This window comes from Apteryx rowi, unplaced genomic scaffold, assembly GCF_003343035.1.
Source record: "Apteryx rowi isolate R43461 unplaced genomic scaffold, aptRow1 scaffold_12, whole genome shotgun sequence".
In the NCBI taxonomy this organism is placed as follows: Eukaryota; Metazoa; Chordata; class Aves; order Apterygiformes; family Apterygidae; genus Apteryx; species Apteryx rowi.
In genome coordinates this window covers 1,248,861-1,260,989 of record NW_020447419.1, presented here as the reverse complement: position 1 = coordinate 1,260,989, position 12,129 = coordinate 1,248,861, and the positions used below count along the sequence as shown (strand labels likewise).

Here is a 12,129-nt window from a genome sequence, read left to right as displayed (position 1 = left end):
CTATCAGGCTCCAGATTATGTAGTTTCCCAACAGAGGAAATAAAAGTGACTTTTCTGTGTGGAGGTGGCATTAAGGAAATTCTTCCTCCCTTATCACCAGGCAGTTTGTAGGTCTGCACTTTTTTTAACGGTGCACATCAAAGAAAATTGGCAGGATTTTTGCCTCCAGAAAATGTGAATGTTCCCTCCAAATTTGATTTGAAAATATCTCAGTTTTCAAGTATAAATGCATTGCTGCCACGGGGGAGTGTCATAGGGCTGAGTGTGGGGCATGTCAACAGATGGGGTTGTCCTTTAGTTGACTTGTGAGTCAGTTTACAACCACCATGCTCATGTGCATTTACCTTTGGCAGGAATATCTATGAAGGTAGTGAGAAAATGGAGCTACACGTACTGGTTTGCTTTGCTTTGTTTACTTGTATTATTCATAAATGCTTTGGGTTTTCTGTATAGTGCAGTGAGCAGGAGGAGGAAAAAAACCCTATAATTTTCTCTGGTTCTCTTCCAGGATCTTTTGAATTTTGACGATCCTTTGAATATTGAGGCTGCAGAGCACCATTTGCGTGACAAGGTGAGTCAGTGGTTTATTTAAAGCGTCCTGTTCCCAAACAAATATACATACTGTGCTCTGTGGTTCTAAGTCGATCCTTTTATGGTGTTTGAGCTGGTACTTTAGGCAGGAGAGTGACTTAGTATATCAGCAACCAGTTATTCAAACAAAATATGCTTTATCTGGGAAGATAAACCTAGCACAGTAGTGTTATGCGCCATACGCTAGAATTGTTGATCATAATATAACCGTATTTGCAGAATAGCTAGTCTTTTGCTGCTTCTCTCCGAGATTTTCCCTGAAGCTGTATATGTTGTTTGAAGCAAATGATAGGGGATTGTTTTGGCACAGCTGCATGAAATAGCCTTTACCTTAAAGGCCTGCAAAAAGATCTCATCCTTCTCTATCTCTTTCAAAGTGCTACTTTTTTCTTCACAAGTCTTATATGGTGCATGCTTTTATTAAGCTGGAAGAAATTTGGGCACATTTGAAAGCCAGCAGTGAAAGCTTTCCATTCTCTACAATATTGTTTATTGATCCTGTTTGTTCCGTGTGTATTATGGATGGGACAGAGCAATATGGAAATCAGTAGTGGCCTAAGTAATAAAGAAATCTGGAAGTGTGCCTCTCGGCTGAGATTGAATGTGGACGTAGAGATGAACAGAAGTAGTAACTTTACATGGATCTCTAAAGTTGCATCACATCCTATTATATGGATGCCTACCAAAAGCATATGAACATTACAGTTGTCATGGTTTTGTTGAAGCTAGCCTTAAAGACTAAAGAAAGTTTCCAGGTGAATGTTGGTTTGAGGAGTTCGTTGAAAATGCAAAGTCAGCCAGTGCCCCTAATTTACCTAATTTTTTCAAGAGGAAGCATAAGGATTRCAAGGTTATCTTTCCAGGTATTTTTTGTTTCGATAAGATCTTGTAGCTAGCGTGATACTTCTCAGTGTCTGCAGAGCTGGGATGAGACTGTTAGCCTAAGGAGGGAAAAATTTAGCTGGGACCTACCCTATAAGAGGTTTTCTTTATGGTTTTATTATATCATTTTGGCAAAGAATAGTACTAGCCAAGTATGGTGTCAGATGCTCTGAGACTATGATTGGTGAGGCTTACCAGTGCTGCTAATAAATTTTGTTATGCGTCATACTAGCCTGACAGTAATGTCTTGTTCCCAAAGAATGAAACACTAAGAAATCCCTGTCCTGCATCTTCCAGCTTCGTTCCAAAATCTTTGGAATCCTAACAAAAGAAGAATGTTAACTGCTTTTAAAAACACACCCTCCTCAAAAAAAAGAGAGGTGAACATTCAAGATACACACTGCTACACTAGTAGCACGGAAGCTTTTTCATATAGCAACAGTTGTGGAAAGAAGTTTTAAAAGGAAATTAGGAATATTTTTTGTCCGTCTTCTAAGTTAGAAATATTCTGTGCAGAAACGAACATTTTAAAATTTATTAAACTCTAAATAGCCTGAGCATCTCTGAAGCTTATTTTCTACCATGTTAACTTTGGTTTTTGGAGGTTATCTGTATTTAGAGTTCAGTGAGTTTGGTGGTATTTCATTGAAAGTGTCATGCATTGCTGAGTTTTTACCAGGTAGTGGTGGATTTCTCCTGGTAAGCATTATATCGAAACAAAGCAGATAATGCCGGCGGTCTAGGGAGAGTAAATTATGCAAGGGAGAAAAATGGCTGCTTTTACAATTAGCCTCAAAGGATATGAATGTAGTTTGTGTTAGTTTTTGTCTCTCTAGGGTACAGATGTTGTATATAGCATATAAGCATTTCATTATGAAGCAGATCTGCTGTGCTCCTGTCCTATCTCTTAAGAAAATACTTGTAATGCACATTATGATTAAGATGTAATGCACATTAAGATGAGAGTTTTTATGAATTTCTCCTGAGATATTTTTATGTGTGGAATGCAAATATAGAAATAGTGTATGTATAATATACATGCACGCACACATACACACACATCCCCCACACAACCTATATACAAGTAGATATGCAAGTAGATATACTTGCGTATTATCTACATACAAATGGTTCTGTATGCAAATGTCTGCATATAACGTATAGTTTAAGGAAAGGCCTTTGGTCATTGACAGCGTGGGAGTATGTGGCTTGTAGCTGCCAAGAAAAAGGTACATTGAGTGTGCTCTTGTGGCTCTCCTGGAGAGAAATTTCGTTGCTGCCATTGCAAAGCCGGAGATCCTTTTGCTGACGTTCCAGGCTAAATGTGGCTGCCGGAGAGGTTAACAGCTAATCTGAAACCTGCCTCTGGCTGTTCAAATTGCAAAACCGAGTTTGGACAGTTCCTTAGGCTGGATTAAGATACCAAAAATGATTGCCATCTTGCAGATTGTGGAAGAAGTCACAGTGACAGTCGCATCGTAGCTATTACATCCTTACTGCTGATTCTAGGAGAACAGTTCTGCAGTGCATGTTTGCATCACACATCAGGCTGCGAGGGACAATTATGATCTCTTCCTGCATAAGGAGCCTCTTAAAATATTTACACTTCGAACTGTGGTTTATATCTGAGCATGTAGTTGTAGCTTTTGGGAAAGCAGTCTTGTTTTAAGGTTTAAAAATAATGCAAAATTCAAGAGCTCAAGTTGTTCAGTTAACATTGCTGTAAAAATTGTGTCTTATTTGAGATCTGAATTAGTGCAGCTTCRGCTTCAAACCTTTGGGGGCCTCCTTCAGCTAGAAGAAGGATCTGTCAGTTATTGAACCTCTTCTTCCTTTGTAGGTACCTTCAGCCTATGTTCATCAAGTCACTTTAAACAGATTCATTTTTACAATACATAGTTTGTTTATAGACCTTTAGTAATTCTACAGTTCTTCCCTACACATTTTGCAAGATCTCAAACTTTTTGCAAGGTTGTACAACTGACTTGGGCAAAGTCATCGATGTCCATTTTCACAAATGCTTGGGTGTCCAGAGACTTCAGGATACAGGATACTGTCTGCTGTCTTGTATAACCTAGATTAATTTTTCAGAGATAGGACACTTTTATTTGTCTGCATTAAGTGCTGCTGCTCAGGTGGTTTCGTTGTCATTGCAATGAGTTTTGTCAGGCTTCAGTTTTGCCAGTCATGAGTTTATCTTCTAGATTGTCATCAGGTGATACTGGATGTTCCAGTGCTTAATGACCTTCRTGGTAAACCTTGTCTGCCTATCCAGTCAGAGCCTTCCCGCTTTCAGGTTGTGACTACAATCTCATGTCTGTCCTTAACGAGTCTGGCTCYGTCCTCTTGGTAACCTCTTCACTGATGCTGGGGGGCTGCTCTTAGGTCCCCCCAAAGCCTTCTCCTCCCTACCAGGAAGCCCCGTTGCATCTGCTCCCCATCCAGGCTGTCCTGGGCTGTCCCCTCGCAGGGTTTGGGTCTGTCCCGGGGCAGGACTTTGCCTTTGCTCTTGCTGAACCTCGTGAGGCCGTTGTCGGCCATTTCCCCAGGTGGCCGGGGTCCCTCTGGATGCCGGCTTTGTCCTCCGGTGTGTTGCCGGCATCCTCTTTCCTCACTGTATTTCTGTAGACCTGGCTGTCCACTTCCACACTCAGCCAGTTTTTTAAACTCGCATCTTCTTGCAAGCTTGTTGACTGAGGCTTTCAGCGTTTAATAAAGCATTTAGGAAAACCTGCAGTTCCCATTCACTCTTTTATTTCCTCTGCCTTTGTTTAACTTGCAATTGCTTCTGATATAATCCCATAAATTTGGTAGTATGAGTTTTCTTGTTGATTTTGAAGACCAGCTTACTAGCTAACTAGCCAGGATTGCCTTCGATTTACCAGAGAGGTCTGTCTGTCAGTAATTATGGGCATAGCCAGAGCTGTTGATGGGCAGTAGGATCTATTCCATGGATTTCTAAACAGCGGCAGTAAATATATAAATTTTGATGACTTCCTGCATTTTTTAGCACTTAATTTTTAAATGTGACTTTTTGTTGTGTACAGCGAACAAATAACTCCATTGATTTGCTTTCTGTGGTAGCCAGAGAGACTAAATATTGCAAGAACAGTAATAGGCCTTGATAATACAAAACCAAATCAGCTTAGTAGTTCAGACTTTTGTATTTCTTAGCCAGAGGTGCTTTGGATATTGTACCTACTATTTGTCAGTTGAAATCTAAAAAATACTTTCCACACATACGTAGATCATAACTGTTTGGAGATGTTACATCAGTACATTCCAGTTGGCTGGTTTCCTTAAAAACTACCCTAGCCCTTATATTTCCTACTAAGACATTTTAAAGCTGTATGTGCACTACACAAGAAGATGATTCATTGCACTGTTCATGTGGCTTAAATAGGAAAAGGTTTTCTAAAATACTCCTTTGCTTTCTTCCAAATCTATCCCTGCCATAGCATGAATGCTAATGCTGTGTCCTATTTTAACTATATTCTCCTGTTGTATCTGGTGTAATTTAAAAGGCTAAGGCAATTTTTGTTATCTTGCAGATTAGCAAACACTCATTTACTTGTTCATCCACGTGTCAGTTTTGAGTAGTTTTATAGAAGAAGCTGAGCAACATAATCACCCTGCGTTATTTTCTTTTTCAAGCTTTGCATCTTCCCATTGAAACTCATCCATCAGTATTCAGTGCATGGAAATGTTTCCTGCTGTGTCATTCTTAAGGGGTAAAATAGATAGCTCTCTGTGACATTTTTTTTCTTTCTCCGTTGTGAAAATATAACATGTCTTCTTTCGTGCGACTTCTTTTACAAACAGCCCTGAAATGCCAAAGCTAAGAAATCTGGCCRGAATAAGTTTGCATTTGCCAAAGTTCTATCTTAAATAAGAATTTTTCTGCTTGATTGAAATGAGCCCTGATTTTATTTAAAGCTTCCTTGGAAAGCAGTGTCATATGTTTCTGATTATAAAATACAGGAATTGCTGAACAACAGGAGCATCATGTCCCTGTCCGCTGCCTCCAGAGAGCTGGCAAGCACGTCCAGAGATGATCATTAACGGCACGTTTCTGGGGCTCTGTCTTTGCTTCCCCAGCCAGAGCGGTGACAGTCGCTCTTGGAGGAAGGCTGTCGTCAGACTCGGTGCGATCGTGGCTGGAAACATCCAGCTGATCCTGGATGTGGAGGGATCAGCGTGCTGCTTCCAACATGCACTCCAGAGGCCTGTGATGCTGATCACTACCTGCTTTGCTTTATTTCCCAGTTGTCTGCCAGGTTTTCAAGAACATGAAGAACAAGACCTCTGTGCAAAAGGGGTCTGGGATTTTCTTTTYATTTTTCTAATCATCTTCTGCTACTGTCAGTGAAGGGAGTTTTAATTGTTTTCCTGCCTTTCCCACAGCTAGACCAGTAGCAAGGCTTGTAGCTGTTATTTTGATACTGTAATGATGAATTCTTTTGCACTGGTTTGTGCGTAGGAGTTTGGTTCTGGTTCAGGTTTAGCACAGTTTTTAACTAGAGCTGTAGCATTTCAGCAGTTGGTTGTCACTGACTATATTTCTCATTCCATCTGTTCTCACGTAGCTTTATGTACTGTTACGATTTTGTTAGTAGACAATATTGTGTTTTTACGCTAAGGAGGGTTGTTGTACATTTGTAGGAATACTRAGGGGAAAATTTGGGAGAAGGGTTGAATATGTATATAACAACGCAGTTAAACTTGACTCTGGACAATTCATGATATTCTTACAGCTGTCTTTTTTCTTTAATATATCAGCCCTACAGTCGCAGCGCTGTTTCAGTCCGGCCCCAATCATGCCATTCTGGTTCCTGTTCATAACTGTACTAGCACATTAGCAAAAGTCTCTTTGCCAGTGCGATTGGACCACTAGCCCGTGCCACCAAGATGTTTGGTTGCAAACCATGAATATGTTCTCATTCATGAAGATGTTCTCGTGTCTTGTGTTGAGAAAGGGAGAAGGGATCTCGAAAACCAGCTTGCGTTCCAGAAGAGACCCGCTTTTCATCAGCTGCAGGTGAGCTATCGGAAGGGAGAGTCACTCCAGAGATTTGCAAAGTCTCCTCGTTTCATTGATTGCATCCCCCTCTCTTGCCCCTTCCCCACTSCAGCTCCTCCAGCAGACTCCAAGGACAGTATTGCCAGTCTCATTTCACCACAGCTCATGGTGTGTTTTCCTGAACTGCACCCTCAGATAAATCACACAGAGTCAGAGATCGATTAAGGGATGTATGAGGCAGGAAGCTATCAAGCAGGAGAGGTGCTAGGGCAGATTTTTCCTCGCATTACTTGCATGCTGCTGTGACAGCTATTGAATCTTTTTTTCTTTTTTTTAACACATGAAAATACATTACCACTTTTTTTTTTTTATTCAAAACTTCCCTTGGTAGTAAATAAAATGTGTGAGTCTTTCTTCAGTATTTCTGTGGAGATGGATTTATAATGTTCATGTCTTTATGGAGTCTGAAGCTGCCTGTTAGGTTTCCTCTTAGGATTTTAATTGCCCTACATAGCCTCAGTTCCTTAGAAAACTAAACTAAAAAAAGTCTATCCTCTCAATTGCTCACAGTCTTCAGAGGTTGTTCTAATGAGTCTTCTGGGATGAACGTTTTCCATGAATTACTTGAGGACTGTTTTCTTGTCTTTACAAGTGAGAGCCTAATCTAATTCCATTAGAAATTCCATTGATAATTAGAAACATTTGTAGACCTCAGGTTTCCCTAAAGAGTTTTTGTATCCTTTCATAATTATATGCAGTATTTTGAGTCCTTAAATAGCAAACCCTTTAGGATTATATAGAATAATCTTAACTTCTCAAACCCTTCCTTGGGCAACTGGACTAGAGCCAGCAGCACCTAACAACATGCCACTACACGGGCCAGATTCAGGAGAGGGCATCACTGATATCTTCTGAAAATAAGTGAGCCGCTAAAAGAGAAAGTTGCCAGCAAGCGGCCTGCCTGTAAATAGCAGTCATAGGTGAAAAAACAGATAGAAACATCTGTGGGATATCTTAAGGCATCCCCTTGAGAATATAGAAAGTTGACTTTTCCCCCAAATTGTTCTTCTGCCTCAAAAGCTGTCATTGTCCAGCATAAGCTCCTTAGTTCTGGAGCTGCCAAGAATCAGCAGCAACTTGAAATTATAAAAAGTCTCTGTCACCCAAAGGGATCATGTCCTTGCTGGTTTTTTTTGCATCAGAAACTTCCAAGACCCGTTTGTGAAGTACATTCGCAAAATGGCAACAGGTTCTTCTGTCTCACCTCATTTTTTATCAAACATTGTAAACCAATATGACACACAGACCAGGAGTCCTGTGTTTTTGCTTTTGTGCTTATGCTGATAGATATTACTGTCTGCCTAGCAGACAAAATGCTAAATACAGGAAGCTGGAGGACTTAGGATCTTCCGTCTCTGCTGAAGTTCGGACTAATTTTGTCCTTGGATTGATGGTGCCTTCAGACAGTTAAAAAGTCTCAGAGCTTGCTGCCTGTGCATCATTTTAAATTTGATCTCTTCTTAAATAATGCCACGGCCAGCTGTACTCTCATCTGTCTGGCTTTTTATCCCTGTGCTTATACATAATAAGGGCTCAATAACATTTAGATTTAAGTCTACCTTGAAAATCCATTTTCGGATGTAATTGAAGAAATGCATTTGAAACGAAATAGTATTTTCAGATTTGTATTTTTCTTGATTTCATYGACCACTTTGAAGTTAGTTTTCTTGTGTTAATATAGCTTAATATAACAGAAGTTTGGTCTGTTTGAAACTCTATTTGATGCATCTGAATGAAAAGCTCAATGATGACGTGCGGCAGGTGTTTTGGAACCTTTAAGCAAACAACCAGAACCACAAAAACTAGCATTAAAACTTGGATGTTTGAAAAAAAATTTCATTATCTGTATTTTTTCCTCAGATCTTCTGCTTTACATGAAATCACTTAATTGTTCATACAATAACCTCTCTCTTTCTCTCTCATACCTGCTCTTTTTTCTTACTGTTTTAGTATCAGAAGCATTTTGTGAGCAAGACTGTCTTCACACGTTCTTTGTGCTCAGTATGATAGTTTATACTGTTAAAATTATGTTTATTATTTGGAGATTAGAATTTTCATATGGAAAGTAACTTTGTAGTACCCCCCCCAAAAAAAAATTTAACAGATGGGTTTTTGTTTCCTCTTTGGAGGAGATTTTGTATGGAAACCCAACCTGCTGATGGCTTTGAGACCCAGCAAGGAAATTTGTCTCTATGGAGACCTCAGGACATGGAGATCTTTGCTTTGAAAGTTGAACTAGAATGGAAATTGCTTTCTTCTACGTTGACTATCGTAACTCTATAAAGGTTATGATAATTGGAGAAGAATACAGCTTAGCTTGCTTAATTCCTGCAGTGATTCTTCCTGCTCAGCAGAGATCAGCTGTCTTCCCTTACCGCTTCTGCAGAACAACCCAGAACTTCACAATAGCATAAAGGGTATCTGGAAGTGACTGATGGCCAGCACAGGTTCCTTTACAGATTATCGTCTTCAGGTAAATGTTGCTCTACCTTGTTGAAAAAAAGAAAAGAGTAACGTGAACTATAGCCATTCATCTGAGTCACTAGCTAACATTTGTGTTGGAAACAAATGAAGCATCTGCATGAGGTTTCTAATAAATACCTTTCATTTTTTTCCCTGCCTCCAAACTATTTAGGTTCTGGGTTTTTTTTTTTTTTTTTTTTTTNTTATCTTTGGCTTTCTGTAAAGCCCAAGGACATAGTTGCTTAGTTCCGGGGATTAAAATGCAGTTCTGCTCTGAAGAGTAGTTCTGCAAAGGGACAGTGGTTTTGCTCTAAGCAGTTTGGTAAGTTATGCTGGAAGTACGTGTTTGAGTTGGCTAACACTTGTTTCCGAGAGGTGCAGGGTGTCAGCAGTTTTCCTTGCTGACCGTTACTGTTCAGTTTTAGTGTCTGATCTCTCAGCCTTAAAGCTTACGAGTAGGCCTGCTAAGCACAAACTGGTTTATCGTTTCTGAAATTGCTGTTCAGCTTATCTTCCCATTTTGAAGAGGTTCCCATTCCTCTGCTGACAGACTTTCTCCATCTGCTGCAGGAAGCATCGGAGACCACTGTCTGTCCCTGCTCTATCGGTGGTGCAGAAAGCTCCATCCACTGTTTTGGCCATCCCAAGCTAAGAGGGATTGGCCAGAAAAGGGTCAATAATCTCTTTTACTCCCTTTTCCCCCCCACCTCGAATAGTTCATCCTGTGCTTACAAGGCAAGACTAACCACCCTTCTCGAGAAGGTTGTTCTTGGCAATGTGTGAAGTTCAGTCCTTGGTCTCACTCAGTGCTTTCAGCTGGTGTCATCAGGTGGAGGGCAACTGCTGAAGGATGAAGGAGTGATCAGGTTTTAGATTACACCTTAGTGTGGCATGACCTCTAATAGCAGTGAAATAAGTTTTTAAACATGTTGTTTTAAACACCTGACTGCATTTACAACCCTCATTTAGGGCTTATGTGTTGATATGAGGAGGAACTGAAGCTTGAAATGGCTTTGCATTGCCTAGTGTTCCCGATATCCTACCTGAAAGGCTTCCTGCTTTCCTGCTTTGTTGTTCATGTCAGAACCCAAGAGCGGAGGTACCGTGACCACGGTAGGGAACGCACAGGTTAGTGCGTTAACTTGCCTTTAGTGCATTAACCCGGGCATCTGGGTTGGTTTGCTGCCTCGTAAATGGAGACTGAATGACCTGCGAGAACGTTTCTTCCAACGCTGAGTTAATGGGGTTTGTGTGGCTGGCAACGAAAGCTTTCGTGTGGTCGTTCTTCACTGGGGTTTCTACTCGCTATTACTTAGTTATCAGTTAAATCTCTTGAGAGAAATCTGTCTGAGAAGGAGAAATATCCACTGGACTATAGCGACTGCTGACAACTTTGGGTGCAAAACAGTTTGTTAGCGCAGTACTCACTGCAACGCTCCAAGATTTGGTAAAAGACCTTTCAAGAGAAAAACATTTATCATTTATTAAAAAAAAAAAGAAAATTAATAGTCCACAGATGCTGCATCTTTTCACTGTACATTTCAGAACAGAAATTATAAATACGTGGTTAAAAAAAAATGCTAGAAATAGCTCTAAACAAGATATTTATTTTTGAGATAATTAAGAATTATGTGAAATAGCTGTGTTCCTTTGATGGGTAAATTCCTTGAAGAAACTGGAAACAGCTGAAATGTTTTTGTTTTGCAGCATAATCAAGAGCATATGCGTATGTTAAAAGTTAAATACCAGCAGTGTATTACACAAGTTCATATCCTGTTTCTGTGTGAGTGTTTGTTTCTCGGGGGATTGGTTTGGGTTTGGACAGTGCACTCTAAGAGGTTTCTCCTGGCAAACTTTTTTTTTTCCCCCTAGCGCCTTCCCCCAAAGGTATATTTAAAAAGTGACATAGCTCATTTCATTCTTTAGTGCCTTATTTTTAGCCCAGTTCTCTGTGCCAGGCTTGTCGCCCTTGCCAACCGTTTGCCATCACAGCCATACACCACAGGAGAAACAAGTACTTTAATCCTTTGATAAACTTCTCCAGTGTCCCTATCATATCCCTCTGCACTCTGTCTGTCTAACTACACGTGGCCGTGGTGGGGGAAGAAATGGAGCATGCAAAAGTGGCTTATATTGTCGTGTTAGCAGCAAAGTAGAGGGGGAAAACCCTTGTTTTAGCCATTTCTGTAGGTACTGTGTTGGAGTGTGGCTGGTTCCTCTTTGCAATGCTTCCCCCAGGTTTCGTGTTACCAGAAGCAGAGGAGATGCTCCTGCCTTTTCCAGAGCTGGTGGTACTCTTCCTCCACAGCAGAGACAGCAAGAATTGCCGTGGGGGAATAGTAGATCTAACTAGACCTCSTGGTCCTTCTTTCTGTTTGATGCAGGAGGTTCTGCAGTCTCTTCTACCAGATTTTATTGGAGAGTCTTCTCACTAAATTGTCTTTTACATGTCTTTTGATAGGCTTGACAGGGCGGGGTTTCTCTTTGGCTCTTCTGTTGTTACAGGTGGAGAACAACCCTCTTAATGTTACTCTTCTTACTAAGGCTGCCTTCTCACCATCGTTTCTGCTCAGAAATTGGAGCCCTGAGCCCTTTGGGTATCTCTGCCTTTCCTCCTCAACATGTGCCTTTCTTGTCTTTTGCTTGATTGAATGCCAGGCTCCGTCTTGACGACCCACGGTGAAAATTCCCAACCGTTAGATGCTCTGATGTTTTAGCTAAATTCTTCTTAAGAAATGAAAAAGTGGGCATGTTCTTGTATCATTTTTAGTGTTTGTTCCCCAAATCCTGRCCAATAACATAATGCTATAACAAAGCTGAAAATGTTTAAATAATAAACTCATGCTTTTCTACCAAGCCAGCCTAATGGAGAAGGTAGACAGTCAAAGCATTATTTTGCAATCTCTGGAGTATTGGTAAAGCACCTTTATTAGATTACTGGCAGGGCAGGAGGATCCAGTTAGAGTTGGACGCTTAGGGCTAGATTGGAAAACGCTAATAGGTTATACTATGTATCTAAGTGTGCAAAATGCTGGATACCTTCAGTTCCTCTTTCAAGTAAAAAGCAATTGAAACATGCCCAGCTCCTCAGAACTGGTCTTTAGTTTTGCATT

General features: G+C 40.5%; 1 protein-coding gene across 16 annotated transcripts in view; it reads left to right on the top strand.

The window, feature by feature from the left end:
• The window catches only part of UBE2F (ubiquitin conjugating enzyme E2 F (putative)), an 85,513-nt gene that overhangs the window by 54,716 nt on the left and 18,668 nt on the right, over positions 1-12,129 (top strand). For 4 of the 16 annotated variants that reach the window (XR_003256962.1, XR_003256950.1, XR_003256949.1 and 1 more), the window contains 2 exons: positions 509-571; positions 6,253-6,511. The exons of 2 other annotated variants lie outside the window; for them this stretch is intronic. Coding sequence is in view for 8 of the 14 variants with exons in the window: in XM_026087228.1 (XP_025943013.1) it covers positions 509-571; positions 5,455-5,535 (144 nt within the window). In the remaining 6 variants the exon portion in view is untranslated. Of the gene's footprint in view, positions 1-508; positions 572-5,454; positions 6,216-6,252; positions 6,512-8,887; positions 9,027-12,129 lie in introns of those variants that run through there. 10 more of the 16 variants (XR_003256952.1, XM_026087196.1, XM_026087171.1 and 7 more) reach the window with 8 other exon arrangements.